This window comes from Salvelinus sp. IW2-2015, linkage group LG11 (assembly GCF_002910315.2).
Source record: "Salvelinus sp. IW2-2015 linkage group LG11, ASM291031v2, whole genome shotgun sequence".
In the NCBI taxonomy this organism is placed as follows: Eukaryota; Metazoa; Chordata; class Actinopteri; order Salmoniformes; family Salmonidae; genus Salvelinus; species Salvelinus sp. IW2-2015.
In genome coordinates this window covers 29,115,929-29,138,859 of record NC_036851.1, presented here as the reverse complement: position 1 = coordinate 29,138,859, position 22,931 = coordinate 29,115,929, and the positions used below count along the sequence as shown (strand labels likewise).

Sequence of the window (22,931 nt, the reverse complement as noted above, 5' to 3'; positions counted from 1 at the left end):
CACACACAGCACACACACACACACACCCACAACACAGCACTACCTACGCCTACGACAGACACACACACACACAGAAAAAGCATGTCTTAAAGGGGACCCCAGAGCCGTGTCAAATTTCACACTGGGCTGTGGGGTCAGCAGGGCAGGGCTTACATTGTAGCATGAATTTCCACTCTAGTGTGATGCAGTGACGACTCTCCTACTCCTGCTCCCACTAGCACCAACAGTTCACTACAGTACCATCCACACTGACCAACAACTTCCAGACAGGAAGAATGTAGGACTTTGTCATAAACAGTAATCGACTGTATTATGCTTAGTCAACAAAGTATATGTGAATGCATAGAACATTTTCAAAACAAGATACTTAATTGATAAAGGGTTCAAGTAAAGAATGAGAAAGTATACATATTGGATTTACCAGATCATTCATCATTCATCCATGTTTTGTTGTTGTATGATTTGTTTTTGTTTTTTATAGAGGCCAAAAGTCATTGAATGTTGTTTGACTGTGTAACAGTCCTCAGCCCTCGCATTTTTTGGAATGTAATTACTTTTAATAAGCAATGGATGATGTGCATTTCAGCCGTGAACTGACCATCATTATACAATGTCAAATGAGTTTCAGCTAGCCCTGTAGACAAAAGCCCTCTTGAGGTGCTCATTTTCATTAAGCTGTCACCCACTGTGATAAAAAAATATATTTTATTGAGAATCTTGTCCAGCTTTATATTGATAAACTACCGCTGACATTGCAAATGTTACAGTTAACAAGCAGTCAGTGACATATTTTACAACTTCCTTTATGTCTATTAACAAATTCTATGGGCTGTACAGCGAGCAATTAGACTAAAAAATAAAATGACATTTTCAATTATGAGTCAAGCCTCAGCGGTGGTAGAACACTGTGCAGTGTGTCACTGTCTCAATACGTCCACTATAAAGTATTTCATTGACCTATGGCACCTATGGCATATTGCTGGACAGCACATAGTAGTGAGTCAGTGCCAATGTATCTTGGCAAGACTAGTTACTGTAAAACGTAATAATAATGTTCATAAATAATCATCAATCAAATATGAATAGATACTACTAATAAAAGTGCTGCTGATTGAGGTGACCACTGTTTATTTCACAGTGGTTTAAGTTGATCATGCTGAGACAGGGTGATGCTGAAAGGTTTTATTAAAAAGATAGGCAAGGAAGCAATGACACGACAATTCCACCTAGATATTCCAGATATAATGGATATAGGCTATATCCCCTTTAAGATTAAGTACTGAGAATAACGGTATATGTTTGTAAATATACAGTTTGTTTTGAAATGGGATTGTAAGGGAATCAAACCGTCTTTAATTATTATTATTATTTACATGTAAATGTTTTAATGTACCTAAAGGGTTGGTGCTGTATTTTAAAGATAGCTTCCACAACACTACAGTGGCAATTCCATTGCAAAACCAGACAAAATAATACAATTTAAAAAATACAATTCAACTCTGTTGAATCAATGTATGATTATGTATGTCTCTGTAGCAATCGCCCTTTATGATATTGTCTCTAAGTATTCGACTTAAAGTCAACTCAAAACAGTTTGTGTGCAAAAGAAAATCAGACTATTGGCAAAATCCCTTTGCACTCTCTGTTTGGACTCCTCTACACTATGAAGTACGAAGTATCTATCTCGCAAGGAGAGTGTTGGCGGTGTTGACTTTACTGGAACAGCTGATAGACGCTAGGGATCCACTTCTTTGATGGCATGCATTCTGTATGAAGAAAGCAAGAGCATGTCATTGACTTCGTATAAGCCTTTATTATTATTTGTATTATTACTTAATTATCTTTATCATCCTTAAAAGCTCAACTAACTCACCAGTGCATTTTGTATCTATTCTTTATTATAAGTCTGCACAAATGATCTCTACTTCTTATGGACATCATGAGTTTTAGTGGTATTTTAAAGTGGGTATTATGAAGTGGATATTATGGCCTCGAGATGGGAAAACTGGGTCCATAAACTCAACAGAACCACAGTGACTCTCGACCCCTCCTGTCTCAGCCTCCAGTATTTATGCTGCAAAGGTTTATGTCGGGGGGTTAGGATCAGTCTGTTATATCTGGAGTATTTCTCCTGTCTTATCAGGTGTCCTGTGTGAATTTAAGTATGCTCTCTCTCTCTCTCTCTCTCTCTCTCTCTCTCTCTCTCTCTCTCTCTCTCTCTCTCTCTCTCTCTTCTCTTCTCCTCTCTCCTCTCTCCATCTCTCTCGGAGGAGGAGGAGGAGGAGGAGGAGGAGGAGGAGGTACCTAGCCCTAGACCATGCTCACCGGACTACATTGCCTGCTGACACCTTTGCTGTCCCCTAGTCCCCACTGGTTTGTGCTGCTTGCTCCAGTTCCACTGTTCTCTGCCTGCGCTATGGCATCTGACCTGTTCACTGGAGTGCTACCTTGTCCTGGACCCTACTTTTTCGACTCTCTCTTCTCTACCGCACCTGCTGTCTCCTAACTCTGAATGATCGGCCTATGAAAGCCAACTTGAACATTTACTCCTGCACCCTCTACAACCCTACTGTTGATATTATTATTTTACCTGCCAATTTGAACATCTTGGCCATGTTCCGTTATAATCTCACCCGGCACAGCCAGAAGAGGACTGGCCACCCTCAGAGCCTGGTTTTCCTCTCTAGGATCTCTCTCGGTTCCTGCCTTTACAGGGAGTTTTTCCTAGCCACCGGTGCTCTCTCGTCTGGTCTTCATTGTCTTGCTGCTATGGGGTTTTAGGCTGTGTTTCTGTATAGCACTTTGTGACATCGGCTGATGTAAAAAGGGCCTTATAAATACATTTGATTCAAATACAAATGTTTTGATTAACTAGTTAAAGATGAGTAAGCAGATTTGACCTCCTAATGTGAACAATAAGCTTATATATACCACTACCAATATGTCCCATAGTAGAACCGAAACAATTCTGGTCCCTCTCACATGCATATTATGTTGAGATGATGACACCAATGCACAAGAAAGAATTTAAACTGGGATCTTTCATGATTTACAGTGTCAGCTCTTACATACCCCTATAAAACACAATACTCTCTCAAAATAAATGTATCATCTGATTTAGGATTCCTTACAGTTGTCACGATCAGTCATTACATCCTATATTTACTTGTTGCATAAACAAGACCATAGAAACATTATGATGATATGGAAAAGAGGGAGGAAGGAGAGGAGGAAAAAGAAGCGTTAGCTAAGCAAGCAACAGTAATAGCAGTGTATCACTATTGTAAGCCTGTTGCAATATATCTCCATCAACAGACTGCTGTCCAGTAGCATGCAAAAAAAGATTGTATTGAGTCAAGTGAAGTGTGTCTTTAGGGAAGAGCAGTGGCTTGATCATGTTTCCTGTACCAGTTCCCTTTGGGCAGAGAGACAGAGAGTGGGAGAGATGGAAACAGGGGGTGGGAGAGAGGAAAGGGGAGTGGTGGAATGGGATCATAGTGTGGTCTGGGGTYTGGTGGGCTGGGGGTCGGGGCACGGAGAAGGAGGAGGGACAGAAATAGATCCCTGATTGCCACGGAGGGCATGCCTGTGTCTCCTGTGTGTGTTAATGCTGTAAACTGCAGTGGGTCCTGACGGACAGACTGAGACAGAGAGACAGACAGATGGCACCCCCACAGATAGACCTCATGGGAGTAAAATTGATCGTCTAAGACTCCTAGATGTTTTGACATTGATCATCAAAAAGAAAGGAGGACCAAGGCACTCTTCATATAATTAATTAAAATGCCTTTATTAGTATGGCATGTTCAATAGAAACAAAGTATTTTGTTGACACAGCTTCTAAAATGGAGTATTACCTCAAGCATTTTATTAACTGCAAAACCACTCATGTCATCTATAGACTGGAATGTCCACAGTGCAAGGTGTTCTACATTGGACGGACAAAGAGACGCCTTCAAGATCGCTTGGCGGAACACAAGTACGCCATACGGGTAGGCAATGAAGACTACCCCATGGCAAGKCACTACAAGTCMTTACACCATGGTAACCCTGYCTCCCTACAAGCTATGGGTATTGATCATGTTCCGGCCTCTATTAGAAAAGGGGACCGTCTTAAACAGTTAAACCAAAGGGAAAGTTTTTGGATTTACAAACTACAGGCCACTAAGTACCCTGGTTTAAATGAAGATATGGATTTCTCACCCTTCCTGTAGGGTCATGATGGGTCCATTTGCTGTCATCTAGTGGACATTTTGCTCAATTGCCCTCTAGCTATGTTTGGACTGTTGTTCATGTTTTGCTGTGGTCTGGAGTACTGTGGAATATATTGCTTTCTTGTTCTGGACACTTMTCCCAGTCATGGTTRGGGTTGGRRCTGCCTCTCTGGGTGTTCTGATGCTTCTAGCTTGGAGTTGTATGCTCATGATAACATAGCTACAGTATTTCACCTTTTCATGTGTATATTATTGCTTACTAGGTGTGTCCAATTTGGTAACCACTCCCTCTTCTAATTAGGGCTAATTGGAAAAGCCTTTCAAAAGAGGACATTGTATTCTCCTTTTTCTGTACTCCCTGACGAAGGCCATGCAGCCGAAACGCGTCGGTTTTTAAACAACTTTGTTTCTATTGAACATGCCATACTAATAAAGGCATTTTAATTAATTATATGAAGAGTGCCTTGGTCCTCCTTTCTTTTTGATGACCAATTTACACCTTTTACCAAAGAGCACCTTCTATCTACCAAAATATACTATAGTGTACCTTGGTAGCGCTTCCCTTCCTCCTCTTTCTACTAGTTTTGACATTGATGTTGACTTCTTTACTGAACAGTACGGTCCACCAGACAACTTAAAAGGGTTTCTTACAATCCCAGAGAAGTTGAAGAATGTATCCCTGTTGTATAGGCAAGGTTCACTGCAACTTCCATTGAAAATGAACTGTATCACAAAATTAGTTGCTTCATAAGTTTGGCCCTTTCCCCTGCTGTATCTTTGCACAGCTCCTAGCTCCAGAGAATGGTAGTGTATGCATGCTAAGGGTCAGAAATCCCAATGATTAGGTCGGTAGAGTGCATTAGCATCTCACAACAGCTGTGCAGTGCTTTTAAAGTTTACATAATTTGAATTGCTGGGGCAACTATAATTGCCAAAGTCTATTTAGGCTCCAGAGACAAGTCAGTAGCTCATTATGTTTGATCTTAATTGCTAACACATTTCTTCAAGCTATGGTTTAGAGATGAAACTGACTCCAATGAACCAATAATAGTTCTAAATTAGTATTTTGTACTAAAATAAAAACATAAATTATAATTTTTTTAGATACGGTGTAATATGATTGAACAGGTTTACTAAATAAATATGACAAGTTCTGCTTTTTTAAATCTGTCCTTTGCAGAGTAAAGGTTGCAAAGTCGTTTTTTCTTTGAGAATAAGACATGACTGCAAACAACCAGTGCCAATGTAGTGTGCTTCAGCCCAGCCCACTACCTCCACCCTCCCTCCACACTCCCTCCACCCTCCCTCCACCATCCCTCCACACTCCCTCCACCCTCCCTCCACCATCTCCACCCTCCTCCTACCATCCCTCCACATTCCCTCCACCCTCCCTCCACACTTCCTCCACCATCCCTCCACACCTCCTTCCACACTTCTCCTCCACTCCTCCCTCCACCCTCCCTCCCGACCCTCCCACTCCACATCCCTCCACACTCCCTCCACCCTCCCTCTCACCCTCCCTCCACACTCCCTCCACCCCTCCTCCACACTCTCCACCCTCCCTCCACCAGCTCCTCCACACTCCCTCCACCCTCCTCCCTCACCCCTCACCTCCTCCACCAGCCCTCCCACACTCCCTCCCCCTCCCTCCACACTCCTCCACCCTCCCTCCACCCCCCTCCCCTCCACCCTCTCCTCACACTCCCTCCACCCTCCCTCCACCCTCCTCCACACTCCTCCACCCTCCCTCCACTCTATCCCCGCCCTCCACACTCCCTTCCACCCCTCCCCACCATCCCTCCCTCACACTCCCTCCACCGCTCCCTCCACAGCTCCTCCACACTCCTCCACCCTCCTCTCCACCTCCCCGCACCCTCCCTCCACCCTCTCCCTCCACCATCTCCACCACTCCCCTCCCACCTCCTCCCCCACGTCCCTCCACACTCCCTCCACCCTCCTCCACCTCTCCATCCACCTCCACACTCCCGCTCCACCATCCCTTCCACTCTCCCTCCACCCTCCCTCCACCAGCCCTCCACACTCCCTCCACCCTCCCTCCACCATCCCTCCACACTCCCATAGAAGGTAGAAGAGCCCAACATCCGTCCCTGGCTAGTCGGACGTTGATGCTACCACAGTACTTTCCCATACTCTTAAAGAAGTGAGTGATGGCGATGTTTAACACACTGCTCCACACAGTCTGAACCCAGTGCATGTTGATCAGGAAGAGCTGCATACAGGGCATGATCAGCCTGGGGACGGACAGGCAGACAGACAGACTGAGCATTAACAGGCCAGTGCAATATCTCTTAAAGCAAGTTTATACTATACATAATGCATTGAAACAACAGGCACATCATTCGACTCCATCAAGCACCAACTGAAGACATTGGATGGACCACATCAGAGGAGGTCAAAGGTGAGAGGACCCACCAGATGTGTAGGCAGCTGAGGACAGCGAAGAGGATCCCTGCTACCAGAGAGACGGGCACGGCCAGGAGGAGGGAGATGAGCCGGTAGCACCAGAGACGGGACACTTCAAACAGKGCGTAGCTCCACAGCCACACCTTATCGAAGCTCCGCACCGAGGGGGGCTCAGCTATCACGTCCTCAAACGTCACCTCAGGAGACACAGAGTACAGACAGGGCATGGCCTAGTGGGAGCTCTCTTTAGCATGGGACTTTAGTGAAGTTCTATGTATAGGGATKGTCAGAATAAGGAGGTTGGGAGGTTCTCAAATACTTGATATTTTTTATTTATTTAATGTGATGCAGAGAAGCCACAGACATGAACTGAATCACACTCACTGCAATAACCACATTACAATGGGACTGAATCATTACTTATAACATGGTCACGGTGCGAGATGAAAAACAAGGTATAGTTCAAACTGTGTCCACATGAGGTCAGCATCGCTCAGCACACCAGTTTTCAACATCAGATTCCACTTTGTTGGATGCCAGATCTCCCTCTCTATTGCCTTCAGATGTATGTCCAGTCTACCATTAAAGCTATGGGGTTTGAGATACATGAGTGCTCATCTCAATAAAATCCTAGCCAGTTAATCCATACCACTGAACATTGTATGCATTGTATAGACATTACCTAACAAGTTTACCATTAACGGCTCATGGTGTACAGAGAACTCTATGTAGGTGACCCAAATCCTTCCCTATCTCAACCATAACATTTCCAGAGTATCTCAGAACATCAATACTTGATTATATCCATACTGTCTCTCTTATTTCATCCCTGTGTTTAAACCTCCCCTTCCCCTATCTGGAAGTCAACAGACAGGGGATGTGTGGTATGTGGAGTATTTGCAAGCACACGCAGTGCTTTTATCTCCCACGGAGTGCTCTCTGTCTGTATAAACCTTCACTTTAACTGGCTGTTTACCGGGCTGTGCAGCCGTGTGTGTCAGTTCCCTTTAGACACTTGTTGACTCCCCTTGGGTCCCTGTCCTTCACCAGAGGCCTGGTGTAACTGTGGATAGAGATGGAGAGTGAGACAGAGTCATCCTCCTGGGCTGGTTCCTCTGCCTCCACTACTTCCTCCAGTAGTCCCTCTGCTGTGTGTCTGTCTGGAGGGATCCCCAGGGGTGGGACCCACAGAGGAGTCTCCTGCTCCATGTCCTCCAGGTCTAGCCTGGTCTTGGCTGGTGTACGCCCCGTGGCCATGGTGTGTGTGTCTCAGTGGCGTGCACCTTCACTGGGCTGGGACAGAGGATGAAGGGGGGCGGGGTCGCTCTGGAGGTTGACCACCATAGACCAATCCTACTCCTCTCGCCCTAGCAGCCCAGTCGCTGACACCCCAGTGGGACATAGTGGACTGGTGACTGCATCTGTGCATACTCCCTCAATGTGGAATTCCCAAATTGGCTTTCACAGGCCCATAACGTATGACATTCTACAACTGACAGGCCAAATGAAGGAGATAATTTTGACCTGTGTGAGAACTTTCCTAAAGGAGGAGCTGTCCTCCACATTGTAATTGACAGAGTAAAATTAGCGAATTATATACAAAAAATATCTGAGGCACACGTGTTGATTTGAGTCCATTGATAACACTGTGCTAATTATAATGATGTTGGTAATGCTGCTGTACCAGTACAGCATCCGTCCCTCTCCTCGCCCCTACCTGGGCTTGAACCAGGGACCCTCTGCGAACATAGACAACTGACACCCACGAAGCATCGTTACCCATCGCGCCACAAAAGCCACGGCCCCTGCAGAGCAAGGGGAACAACTACTTCAAGGTCTCAGAGCAAGTGACGTCACCGATTGAAACGCTATTAGCTAGCCATTTCACATCGGTTACACTGCTTCGTCCTGTAAAACATATTTTGCCGGATTTCAAGACACAAAATACATAGTGAGACAATGATATACACTATATATATATACAAAAGTATGTATATATAATTAGTGGATTGGACTATTTCAGCCACACCCATTGCTGACAAGTATATAAAATTGAGCACACAGCCATGCAATATCCATAGACAAACATGGGCAGTAAAATGGCCTTACTGAAGAGCTCAGTGACTTTCAACGTGGCACCATCATAGGATGCCACCTTTCCAACAAGTCAATTAGTCAAATTTCTGCACTGCTAGAGCTGCCCCGGTCAACTGTAAGTACTGTTATTGTGAAGTGGAAACGTCTAGGAACAACAACGGCTCAGCCACAAAGTGGTAGGCCACACAAGCTCACAGTACGGGACCGCCAAGTGCTGAAGCGCGTAAAAATCGTCTGTACTCGGTGGCAACACTCATTTCCGAGTTCCATACTACCTCTGGAAGCAACGTCAGCACAGTAACTGTTCGTCGGAAGCTTCATAAAATGGGTTTCCATGGCCGAGCAGCTGCACACAAGCCTAAGATCACCATGCGCAATGCCAAGTGACAGCTGGAGTGGTGTAAAGCTCGCCGCCATTGGACTCTGGAGCAGTGGAAACGCATTCTCTGGAGTGATTAATTATGCTTCACCATCTGGCAGTCTGAAGGAAGAATCTGGGATTGGCGGATGCCAGGAGAACGCTACCTGCCCCAATGCATAGTGCCAACTGTAAAGGTTGGTGGAGGAGAAATAATGGTCTGGGGCTGTTTTTCATGTTTCGGGCTTGGGAAATCTTAACTCTACAGCATACAATGACATTCTAGACGATTATGTGCTTCAAACTTGGTGGCAACAGTTTGGGGAAGGCCCTTTCCTGTTTCAGCATGACAATACCCCCGTGCACAAAGTGAGGTCCATACAAAAATGGTTTGTCGAGTTCGGTGTGGAAGAACTTGACTGGCCTGCACAGAGACCTGACCACAGCCCCATCGAACACCTTTGGGATGAATTGGAACCTAGACTGCGAGCCAAGTCTAATCGCCCAACATCAGTGCCCGGCCTCACTAATGCTCTTGTGGCTGAATTGAAGCAAGTCCCTGCAGCAATGTTCCAACATTTAATGTAAAACCTTCCCAGAAGAGTGGAGGCTGTTATAGCAGCAAACGGGGGACCAACTTTATATTAATGCCTATGATTTTGGAATGAGATGTTCATTGAGCAGGTGTCCACATACTGTTGGTCATCTAGTGTATCGCAGGGCATATACAAGTGTCAGACATTGAATTGGTTCAATAGGTTGAATAGATCCACACCCAGCATGATTCACATGGATGTGATGTGATTTGTTGTCATGCTGGGGGTGTCATCCACATCGCCTGGTTGAACAGAACAGGAGACAGAGCTGACGCAGTATGCCCTTCAGTCTGCAGACATGGAGAGCCAGCAAGCAGCCTGTTCAAAGCCTTGTAATAGAGCCATTGAAAGTGAGATAGAATGTATGGCTGTATAGCGCTCTCTGCTGGCCAAGACTTTGTACTCTGCATTTGTCTATTTAGAAGCCTATGAAACATAATTGCCAAACATGCAAGCTGACAGGGTGAATTAGTTTCTGCACACATCTTTGTCTGCTGTACTGTACCACTACCCATTGCATACTGAATTGTACTGAATGGAGTGTCTCCACCAGGTATTGATGGGGGGATTGGTTTTACAGCAGCTGTTCTGGAGTAGGGTATTGAGACTGGATGTGATGATTGATGTGTGGTGAAATCATGGTGATGGAGTGCACCAGGCATCTTGGTGGGTGAGCCGCACAGACAGAGACAGAGATGTGCCTGCTCTTTATCACACAACAGAAATTATGTAGCCTAACTCAAGCCACTGTGGCTTTGTTAATCTGTCATATTCACGTATTCAAGTATTCATACCCCTTGACTTATTCCACATATATTCTAGTTACAGCCTGAATTTAATTTTTTTTATTAATTTTTTTATCTCACCTATCTACACACAATAACACATAATGACAAAGTGAAACATGTTTTTCAAAAATGTTGCAAATGTATTGAAAATTAAAATATCGAAATTTCTAATTTACACAAGTATTCACACCCCTGAGTCAATACTTTGTAGAAGCACCTTTGGCAGCGATTACAGCTGTGAGTCTTTCTGGGTAAGTCTCTCAGAGCTTTCCACACCTGGATTGTGCAACATTTGCCAATTATTCCTTTCAAAATTCTTCAACCTCTGTCAAATTGGTTGTTGATCATTGCTAGACAACCATTTTCAGGTCTTTTCATAGATTTTCAAGTAAATTTAAGTCAAAACTGTAACTCCGCCATTCAGGAACATCTTCTTCTTGGTAATCAACACCAGTGTAGATTTGGCCGATTTTTGTTTCAGATTATTGTCCTGCTTTAAGGYGAATTAATCTCCCTGTGTCTGGTGGAAAGTAGACTGAAACAGGTTTTCCTCTAGAATTTTGCCTGTGCTTAGCTCCATTCCATTCATTTTTTATCTTTAAAAACTCCCCAGTCCTTAACCATTACAAGCCTACCCATAACATGATGCAGCCACCACTATGACTGAAAATATGGAGAGTTGTACTCAGCAATGTATTTGCTCCAAACATTACACTTTGTATTCAGGAAAAAAAGTTAATTGCTTTGCCACATTTTTTGCAGTATTACTTTAGTGCTTTGTTGCCAACAGGATGCATGCTTTGGATTATTTTTATTCTGTACAGGCTTCCATTTTTTCAGTCTGTCAATTAGGTTAGTATTGTGGAGTAACTACAATGTTGTTGATCCCTCCTCAGTTTTCTCCTATCACAGCCATTAAACTATAACTTTTTTCATGTCACCGTTGGCCTCATGGTGAAATCCCTGAAATCCCGGAGTGCCCTTCCACTCCGGTAACTGAGTTAGGAAGGACGCCTGTATATGTGTCGTGACTGGGTGTATTGACACGCCATCCAAAGTGTAATTAATAACTTCACCATGCTCAAAGGGGTATTCAATGTCTGCTTCTTTTTTACCCATCTACCAATAGGTGGCCTTCTTTGCGAAACATTGGAAAACTTCCCTGGTCTTTGTGGTTGAATTTGTGTTTGAAATTCACTGCTCCACTGAGGGATCTTACAGATAACTGTATGTGTGGGGTACAGCGATGAGGTAGTCATTCAAAAATCATGTTAAACACCATTATTGCATACAGAGTCCATGCAACTTATTATGTGGCTTGTTAAGCACATTTTTATTCCTGAAGTTATTTAGGCTTGCAATAACAAAGGGGTTGAAAACTTATTGACTCAAGACATTTCAGCTTTTATTTTGTATCCATTTTTAAATATAATAAAAAATTTAAAAATCCACTTTGACATTATGAGGTATTGTGTGCAAGCCAGTGACATATATATATATTTTTTAATCAATTTTAAATTCAGACTAACACAACAAAATGTGGAAAAAGTCAATGGGTGTGAATACTTTCTGAAGGCACTGTAATCAAGTAATGTGTGKATAGAAACATTGAATTATACAACTACTAAGCTAGCAGGCAGCCCTTTGTGRCCCTCACCTTTGCCAGACCCTACTCTATATTATCTTTGTAGATCATCAGAGAGAGGGGCTTTGGGCCAGGACCTCCAGCTGACTACAGGTTCAAATAGGCAACTCTGTCTGAATTTGCTCTGAGCACATTGCCCCCTACCAGTTTTGGCACAGTGGATTCCCATGGTGCTTTAAGGGGAACATCTGCTTTATCCAACCTTTAGACCCATTAGTAGATCTCCAGTGTGTGTGTCTGATCCCCGGATGCATCGGACTGGCATTTTAAAAGACATGTCAATAAATAATGTACATAAAGGTAGATAGACTCAGCGAAATGACATTGCCACAAGCAGCACCGCAGATATTGAGATGAGTGAGATGAAAGACTGCACTCTCAAACCGTCATACACAGTATCTTCGCATGTGCACGGGTTCACTTCACGTTGGTACAGTGTGGTAGCCAGGCAACCAAAACAGCGGAGAAGTTGTGCCTCGCGATCAACGCTCTTAGTTGTTCCCGGAAATTGACCTACTATGCTGTTTACTTAATGCATCTATGTCATATCGCTGAGTCTACCTTTAAATAAATAATTTAAACATGTTTTAACGGATGAAATACACTACATGACCAAAAGTCATGCTCGTCGAACATCTCACTCCAAAATCATAGGCATCAATATGGAGTTTGTCGCCCTTTTGCTGCTATAACATTCTCCACTCTTCTGGGAAGGCTTTCCACTAGGTGTTGGAACATTTCTGCGGGGATTTGCTTCAATTCAGCCACAAGAGCATTAGTGAGGTCGGGCACTGATGTTGGGCAATTAGGCCTGGCTCGCAGTCTGCGTTCCAATTCATCCCAAAGGTGTTCGATGGGGCTGAGGTCAGGGCTCTGTGCAGGCCAGTCAAGTTCTTCCACACCGATCTCGACAAACCATTTCTGTATGGACCTCACTTTGTGCACTGGGGCATTGTCATGCTAAAACAGAAAAGGGCCTTCCCCAGGCTGTTGCCACAAAGTTGGAAGCACAGAAACGTCTAGAATGTCATTGTATGCTGTAGAGTTAAGATTTCCCAAGCCCGAAACATGAAAAATAGACCCAGACCATTATTTCTCCTCCACCAAACTTTACAGTTGGCACTATGCATCGGGGCAGGTAGCGTTCTCCTGGCATCCGCCAATCCCAGATTAGTCCGTCGGACTGCCAGATGSTGAAGCGTGATTCATCAGAGAATACATTTAGACTGCTCCAGAGTCCAATGGCTGCAAGCTTTACACCACTCCAGCCGACGCTTGGCATTGCACATGATGATCTTAGGATTGTGTGCGGCTGCTCGGCCATGGAAACCCATTTTATGAAGCTTCCGACGAACAGTTACTGTGCTGACGTTGCTTCCAGAGGCAGTTTGGAACTCTGTAGTAAGTGTTGCAACTGAGTACAGACGATTTTTACACACTACGCGCTTCAGCACTCGGCGGCCCGTTCTGTGAGCTTGTGTGGCCTCCTACCCCAGCTGAGCCGTTGTTGCTCCTAGATGTTTCYACTTCACAATAACAGCACTTACAGTTGACCGGAGCAGCTCCAGCAGGGCAGAAATTTGACGAACTGACTTGTTGGAAAGGTGGCATCTTATGACGGTTCCAAGTTGAAAGTCACTGAGCTCTTCAGTAAGGCCAGTCTACTGCCAATGTTTGTCTATAGAGATTGCATGGCCGTGTGCTCGATTTTATACACCTGTCAGCAACGGGTGTCACTGAAATAGCCGAATCCACTAATTTTAAGTGGTGAAGATCAGACCACATTTTATGAGTAATCAATGCAGAAATCCAGGTAATTCCAAAGGGTTCACAAACTTTTTCTTGCAACTGTATTTGAACCCAGGTCTGGTGTTTGTGTTTGAGAATCTACCTCCCTGTTCTTACTAACGCATGGATCGGTCATACAACCCAGGTTACATAACAATACGCAAATACTCCTGTTCTATGGCGATGCTATGTGTCATTATTTGCTGGGAACAATCCACCCTGAGCCCCAATCCAGATAAAGAGCCGTCATAAAATGACAGTGTCATCACTCCTAGAGCGTTAACGTCACTAAGTAATGATTTCCATTGGACATTCAATTTCTCTTTCTCACTGGAACTGTGCCACTATGTGTAGTTAGGTAGATTCAATCACTGAGAAGTCTCATGCTGGCCTGTCTTTTTCCCTCGCTTAATTCAGATGATAATAAGCTCTGTCATTCTGTATGTCTGTAGCTATAAGCTGTGGGTAATGAGACACACAGCCTATGTAATGTGAAGAGCAGGTTCAGGCCTCTCTCTCTTTCGCTCTATGCTCTCCCAAACTGGATCAAAAGCCTAGCATCCAGCACTGCAGCAGAGGACCTTGTTGCTATGTGTCCCTGCCTACTGCCTCACTGCATTTCCATGGCGACAGGCACAGATGACATTTAAGGCCTCCCTCAGATTCATGGTGGATGGTTCCATTTTTAAATCTCCATGTTGCTGTTTTGATGTTTTATATTAGTTTTGCCTTTTATCCCTTGCATTGATATATACTTGCACATGACACATCGTTTTTCACTGTAAGATGGTTTTAATTATTGTAATTATTAAAAAAGATAAATCCATTGTTGTTACTCTTGTAATTATGCTTTATTTAAATAATGTGTTAATGAGAGAAAGTTAATTAGAAGCTTTACATTCCCGCTGTACATTCCCGCTTAAAATAGGAAAGTATTCCAATACCTTTTTTCCTGTTCATTGGAAACATGAGTAAACACGTCCATAAATGTTATTTCAGAATATAAACTGAGCAAAAAAAAAAACTTCCTTTTTTCAGGACCCTGTCTTTCAAAGATAATTCGAAAAAATCCATACAACTTCACAGATCTTCATTGTAAAGGGTTTAAACACTGTTTCCCATGCTTGTTCAATGCACCTGTGGAACGGTCGTTAAGACACTAACAGCTTACAGACGGTAGGCAATTAAGGTCACAGTTATGAAAACTTAAGACACTAAAGAGGCCTTTCTACTGACTCTGAAAAACACCAAAAGAAAGATGCCCAGGGTTCCTGCTCATCTGCGTGAACGTGCCTTAGGCATGCTGGAAGGAGGCATGAGGACAGCAGATGTGGCAAGGGCAATAAATTGCAATGTCCGTACTGTGAGACACCTAAGACAGCGCTATAGAGAGACAGGACGGACACCTGATCGTCCTCGCAGTGGCAGACCACGTGTAACAACACCTGTACAGGATCGGTACATTCGAACATCACACCTGCGGGACAGGTACAGGATGGCAACAACAACTGTCCGAGTTTCACCAGGAACGCACAATCCCTCCATCAGTGCTCAGACTGTCCGCAATAGGCTGAGAGAGGCTGGACTGAGGGCTTGTAGGCCTGATGTAAGGCAGGTCCTCACCAGACATCACGTGCAACAACGTCGCCTATGGGGACAAACCCACCGTCGCTGGACCAGACAGGACTGGCAAAAAGTACTCTTCACTGACGAGTCGCGGTTTTGTCTCACCAGGGGTGATGGTCGAATTTGCGTTTATCCTCGAAGGAATGAGAGTTACACCGAGGCCTGTAYTCTGGAGCGGGATCGATTTGGAGGTGGAGGGTCCGTCATGGTCTGGGGAGGTGTGTCACAGCATCATCGGACTGAGCTTGTTGTCATTGCAGGCAATCTCAGTGCATTACAGGGAAGACATCCTCCTCCCTCATGTTGTACCCTTCCTGCAGGCTCATCCTGACATCCTGGCATCCTGGCTCATCCTGGCATGACAATGCCACCAGCCGTACTACTCGTCTGGGACCTGTTGGATCGGAGGGTGAGGGCTAGGGCCATTCCCTCCAGAAATGTCCAGGAACTTGCAGGTGCCTTGGTGGAAGAGTGGGGTAACATCTCTCAGCAAGAACTGGCAAATCTGGTGCAGTCCATGAGGAGGAGATGCACTGCGGTACTTAATGCAGCTGGTGGCCACACCAGATACTGACTGTTACTTTTGATTTTGACCCCCCCTTTGTTCAGGGACACATTATTCAATTTCTGTTAGTCACATGTCTGTGGAACTTGTTCAGTTTGTCTCAGTTGTTGAATCTTGTTATGTTCATTCAAATATTTACAAATGTTGAGTTTGCTGAAAGTAAACGCAGTTGACAGTGAGAGGACGTTTCTTTTTTTGCTGAGTTTATAATTCATACAACATTATATAAAACAAGCATACACTTTAACCCCCTAAGGTCGATGTCCGCGCCCCTGTGTAAATCTAATTGTAATAATAAAAAAATCCCCATAAAAATCTGTCAATTTAAGCTAGAGATGTGTTTTTTGGGGGATTGGATGCCTCTCAATCCACCACATCTGCCTATATCACAATTCTGCATCTGTGGTGAAAGGTGACAGAACTAGAGCGGTGTTCGTCAGACCACGAGACAATCCCGAAAATTGGTCTTCTCACAAAATCATCTGTAGCGTACCAACGGTTTGGCCTACAAACTATGGAAAGATGAGACTCTAATGAACATGATGGTGAGGCCACAGGCCTCACAAAACTCATCTGAAGGTCCCTTGGTACCAGCTGAAAAAAATGAATGGAAGTATATATGGAGACTGTTTAACATAATGTTTCGGTTTAGGCCTGTCATGAAACAATGGTAAAGTCAATTAAATTCTGTCACAATAATTTCATATTTCATTATGAAATGTATTTCATACATTAAATCACTGGTCTTGTGTTGGAGACCTTACCTGAATGAATCCCATATCAATAAATAATGGACACCTACTCAGAGGCCTATTATGTACAGCTTATGAGTAGGGGCTTGAGTTTTTACCAACCACATGATCTGACCTGAAAAACCTCAGGGCCCTATAGTTTTCCTGGTCAGGACACATAATCAGGAAAAACTCAGGGTGCTACGAGTACAGAGGGCTATCATATTAACAGTCCAAATTGAAATGTGTTGTCCACTGTCCTCTGTTTAGCCATGCTCCTCTGTTATCTGGCCAGGTATTCTGATCCCCTGGTCCAGAGTGTTCCTGGGGCTGGAGTTGGTGCAGCTGGAGCGCTTGTCGGCCGTGCAGCTGGTTCTCTGAATGAACTGGAGGAAGTTCTCCTGAAAGGAGCCCTCATGGCTGGAGGCCACCAGCTCCACCGGCCCGGAGGAGCAGCAGCGCCGGAACTTGACCAACTCCTCCCTGATCTGCCTGTTGAGAAGGCCGTAAAAGAAAGGGTTGACAGCGAAGGAGGAGTAGGCCAGCCAGGTGACGGCCTCCTCCACGTCCCCGGGACTCTGCAGGGACGATCTGAAGGACAAGTGCAGGTGGAAGGAGAAGTAAGGCAGCCAGCAGAGCAGGAACTGGCTCACAATGACCACCAGGGTGAGGGCAGCCTTACCCCCGCTGAATGCCCTCTCAGGGGACAGTCTCTGGGGCAGGCTGCGGGTGGTGGTGATGATGGTGGTCTGGCTGTTGATGGAGTCAGAACGGTTGGCACGTTTGGCTGGGTTGGACGAGGCCCAGGTGGTGGTCGCAGGTGCGTGCTGCAGGGCAGCCGAGCGCGCCACCTTGTACACGTTACAGTAGACAGCAAAGATGACAATGGCAGGTAACAGGAAACACACCACGCTGAAGAGCACGGCGAACACCTTCCTCAACCGACTGTGGCTCCAGTGGAGGGAGCAGTGGTTGGCAGCGATGGAGCTGTGGGCCCCGTAGGCAGGCCAACCAAACAGGGTGACCAGGGCCAGAAGGATGGACTTGACCCATATGAGGAGCATTATGCCGATGGCTAGATTGATGCTCATCTTCACCTCGTAGCGCATGGGATGGACGATGTAGTAGTAGCGCTCCACACTGATGGCGGTGATGGTGAGGATGGAGGCACAGATGAGGAACACGTTGAGGAAGATGTAGACCTGGCACTCCAACACGGTGAACACCACGGTGCCAAAGAAGGGTGAGTTGGAGATGATGCCCAGGGGCATGAGGAGGATGGCACACAGCAGGTCCACTGCACACAGGTGGCACACAAAGGCAAACCTCTTCAGGTGAGGGGCGCGGGCGATGGCCACCATGACTCCAGTGTTGGCCAATAGGGCGATGAGATTAAGGGTCACCATTGCAAACAGCCCAATCAGATCTTTGATCTGAGACTGGGAGCTGGTGACCACTCCCACCTCTGCGGGGACTGTGGGGTTGGGTCCCCATAGGCCAGTTGTGAGGTTGGACCCTGTGCGATTGGGAATAGAGGCCAGCATCGGACTAGATTTCTCCATATTTCACAGAAGACTAGTCAGAGGCGTCACTACAGCAGCAGGCCCCATTGCAATGTTTACTTTCTTCTCTTTTCACGTACTTGTCATCATGTTGGATATGTCCTGTTAAGGAGACAAAAACACAATTTAAACATTTACTGTATAGGAGCTTGAAATGTCATGCTGATGCAGCTTAACATATGGTTTGCTCCTACGGTACATGTTGCTTTGAACATATGGTTTACTCTTACAGTACATGTTGCTTTAATGCCTAGTAATCTTTTTCTATTAAATCAGTCTTCATCCCTGTCATGTGAGGGACAACCTAATTGATTTATTCCATTTCAGACGGCCCTGGAGACCTCATTGTATTGACAAGGAATATGTTCTACATTAAATAACCCTTTAAGCCTTCAAAGACATTCTGTCTGACAGGCTCTTGAGATAAAAATCTTCTACAAGTTGAATATTCATGACGTCTTTGCTCTAGGCTGCACTGAGCATTTCTAMATTTCTTTCAGGTCTTGTTCTAAAAAAACGTATGTAGGTGTGGGTTGATAATTAGCCCAAGGTCAGAATGGAAATATACCGTACTTTCTATCTCATGCCTTGCTCAAACAGAAGAGGATGAGATGGTAATCAAAAATACATTTTGGGTAAAATAAGAGTAAAAATAGCTGTGTTTATGAGACAAGATTGTAATTGGATCGCAATTGTATATCATGAAATTAGGGGGTAAAATACAAAATGAAATCACCCAAATGAAATCCAGCCAATTTGACACAACTGTGGGAAGCTTTGGAGTCAACATGGGCTAGCATCCCTGTGGAACGCTTTCGACACCTTGTAGAGTCCATGCCTTGATGAATTGAAGCTGTACTAAGGACAAAATATTTGTAAGATGTTCTTAATGTTATGTACACTCAGTGTATAATCTAATATAGTAATGAAGTTAGAATAAAAATAAAACAAAGCAAATTAATCTGTAAAATGTTGGATATTATTTACATTTCTACAGCATTCTAGTCACAAGAGGATGGCCTGAGCGCTCTCTATTTCACTGCCTGGAGGTTATCTGACAAGCCAAACTACCAGATCACATGGACCTAAAACCAAGACAGCTAAAGAAATGAGAATACACATGCATTTTCACTGTTTTGATAAGAAAAACAGGTGCACAAGTTGATTCTGAATTAGAAAAAAACAGTTTTAGTTCAGATAAAGTACTTCCCACTGGGCAAAAACTGGTTGAATCAATGTTGTTTACATGTATGTTGCATTATGGGGATAAAATTGCCAGACTTGCACCTGCTGCAACCTGGTCTCAGAGCATTTTGTATTATTCTGTACGTAAATCGAGACACTCCATACAGCATATGATATGTTTCATAATGTATGTATTAATTTGTGATTGTCCTTCCCCCATTTCGTATTATGTTACAAATTACAATTCGTATTATATGTTACAAATTTGCATAACGTATGATATGTTACAAATTCTAGGTAGGTGGATAACGTTAGGTTAGCTAGGCTAGGACTTAGGCACTATGGTTAAGGTTAGGGTTAAGTTTAGGAGTGTGGTTAAAGGGTTATGGTCAGGGGATGGAGGGGTTAGCTAAAGGGCTAAGTTTAGGGGAAGGGTTAGATAACATGCTAAGTCATTTCAATGTAGCTAAAAAGTATTAAGTAGTTGAAAAGTTGCTAAAAAGCTAAAGATGTATGTGATGAGATTCAAACTCGCAACCTTTGGGTTGCTAGTGTAACAGTATAACTTTRGACCGTCCCCTCGCCCCTACACGGGCGCGAACCAGGGACCCTCTGCACACATCRRCARCTGACACCCACGAAGCGTCGTTRCYCATCGCTCCACAAAAGCCGCGGCTCTTGCAGAGCAAGGGGCAACACTACATCTAGGTTTCAGAGCAAGTGACGTAACTGATTGAAACGCTACTAGCGCGTACCCGCTAACTAGCTAGCCATTTCACATCCGTTACACTAGACATTTGTGTTATGTCCCTACCCACCCACCCCATTTTTTAACCATACCAAACGTAACATATCATACTAATTGRAGCATTCCGGATTTACGTTTACTATGTTATGTCTAGTCTATGTTACCAGGCTGGTATACCGTACCAGCCTACTCTATTGTAAAGTGGTTGTTCCACTGGACATCATAAGGTGAATGCACCAACTTGTAAGTCGCTCTGGATAAGAGCGTCTGCTAAATGACTTAAATGTAATGTAAATGTAATGTCATTTCAACCCCCTAAAAACGTGATGAAGATGAACCAACTTGGAAAAATTATTAGATTTCCAAACAGTTATCAACATAAGGGCATATCGTATTTTCTTCACCTAACCTTTAACCTAAATATAATGACATGGTGAATAATTWAAAAAAATGTAATGTTGAATTCATGTTCGTTGAATGTAAATCAAAACTAGACGAACTGCCGTCTATGCCCAGTGGGTTACTACAGTTTGTCTAAAACATATAGTCCTTACTCCTTGCTACATGGTGTCAGCATTGCATGGATTTGGGGAACACGAAGTAGGTAACAGTAAAGGGCACATTAGATACAGTGTGGTGCACAGGGCCAATGGATGGATTGTGGTGCTTTTCCTACTTTCTCTTCAAACATTGAGCAACAACAACCTTTCACTCACAGAGGAAAGCAAAACAACTCTATCCTTGCCTTTTGACTTTGATTCATAAGCCCGGTATTAGTCCCTTTAATTAATGTCCTGGTCCTTTCCATCTTTAGAAAGGTGTATTTTCTACAGACAGGAGAAAAAGTATAACACTTAAAAATAATATGTTTTACACTGAAGGATCAATGACTTCTGTTAAATGGCGCTATTTTTTGAGAGGTCACATGAGTCACCCATGCTTGTTCCTCCAATGTACCCCTCACTGCCCCCACCCCACTTCCTGTCCTTCTCTGAGCCCACCCCTTCCCTCTCCCCCAGCCATTTCAGCTCGAGCTGTCCCTGCACAGCTACTGTCAACTGGGTAACCCACTGAGATGAGTCAGTATAATATCCTTCAATGTTAATATATTAAAAGTATTTTCTTAAAATTTACATTTTGTATTTAGGATGTAGCTAAAGATAGATTTAGAGGCAAATGTTTTGTAAGGCTGTGTATTGAATGATAATAGATGGGATATAAAAACATTTCTGTTAAATTTCCATTCAGGAAATTATGGTATACTATTCTACTCAAAAGATGAAGTAATTTCTTAAGAGCACATACACATAGTGGACACTGGAGACATACTGTACATTACCCTGCATTTGAAACACATGCACCTGAACTGGAAAACCCACCCCCCAAAAAACAATAACTCTTAAAATAGCTTGTTGCCTCAACTTTCAGCTCATCTATGACTATCTGATGAAACATTCAAAGTGATTTCACTCTATGTAAAAATGCACAGTGCATCTCCAACAGAATGTACACCTGTTAGCTATGACCCCTGTTGAGGATACATTTTATGGATTTGTGAGTCAAAATGAGTAGAATGATAAGTCTTGTAACCTACCCATATGAGATTATGATATGTCCAGTCCAATTCAAAGAGACCAGGATTTTATGATTCGTCCTTTCTAGATATCCCAGGTGTTGTTTCAGTGAGGAGACGTCAGTTAAGCAGATCCAGACCTGAACAGGTCCACATAGACCAGTTACACGGGGTATTTCCACTGGATGAGCAGGACGAGCTCCACACTGCTGAGGATAGAGCTAGCCAGTGGGTTTTCCAGAGGTTTTGAAGTCTCTGGTATAGGTGTAGAGGGAATCACTTCACTTCACTCAGGATGGTGTCTAAGTCCCTGATAGATGTGAGGATGCGCTTTCCATCCCTCCTCCTCCTCTCTATCACTGTGTAAGGCAGTGACTGTCACACATTGTGCACTGTGTGATTCCCTCCCCTCCTCCCTCCCTCCCAGACAGACACACACTCCACTGTCCCCTAAAGAGACAGTATTTCCCTGGGTCCTAGAGCACACCAATTCAAAAGACTGACATCAGCTCTGCGTTAACATGTATATGCAGGTGCAGTTAACATGTTGGCTTTTTCCAACAATGTGTGTCTGTATTATTTCGATGCAAAAACAAACAAAACATTTTTTACAATCAAATATCACCTTACTCATAGAGTGAGGGTTATTAAAACATGAGGTATAATCTTGTCGTGACTCCTGAACTTTCAATATTGGATTTAGTAATTGACCCAGCTGTGGTGATATGAGAACATTTCCCCCATCTCTGGATGACACTGTTCAAAATATAGGTTTATGGAAGAAAGTAATGGTAACTGTCTGTGTTGGTGTTGCTGTTTATCGAAATGTTGAATGTGTTGTCTGAAGAATGTGGTCAACACATCCAACTGTGCATCTACAGCATGTTGCAAACATGTTGGGCAACAACCACTAAATAGTGGCAACCCACAGAAGTAACATCAAAAGTGCTGAAAAAATAACTTAAGAGTGATTTGTCAAAACACTGGGGTCTGGGCTGAGTTACATAAATAGGTGAAAGCATATGCAGTCT

The 22,931-nt window shown here is 44.0% G+C and overlaps 1 protein-coding gene across 1 annotated transcript; it reads right to left on the bottom strand.

Moving 5' to 3' along the window:
• Positions 1-14,753: 14,753 nt before the first annotated feature.
• On the bottom strand, positions 14,754-22,343 carry LOC111970131 (probable G-protein coupled receptor). The gene is made up of 2 exons (XM_023996654.2): positions 21,922-22,343; positions 14,754-18,496 (listed from the first exon to the last, which is right to left on the bottom strand). Exon 2 carries the CDS (start codon positions 18,392-18,394, stop codon positions 17,099-17,101), a length of 1,296 nt encoding a protein of 431 aa, XP_023852422.1. The 5' UTR covers positions 18,395-18,496; positions 21,922-22,343; the 3' UTR covers positions 14,754-17,098.
• Positions 22,344-22,931: the final 588 nt, after the last annotated feature.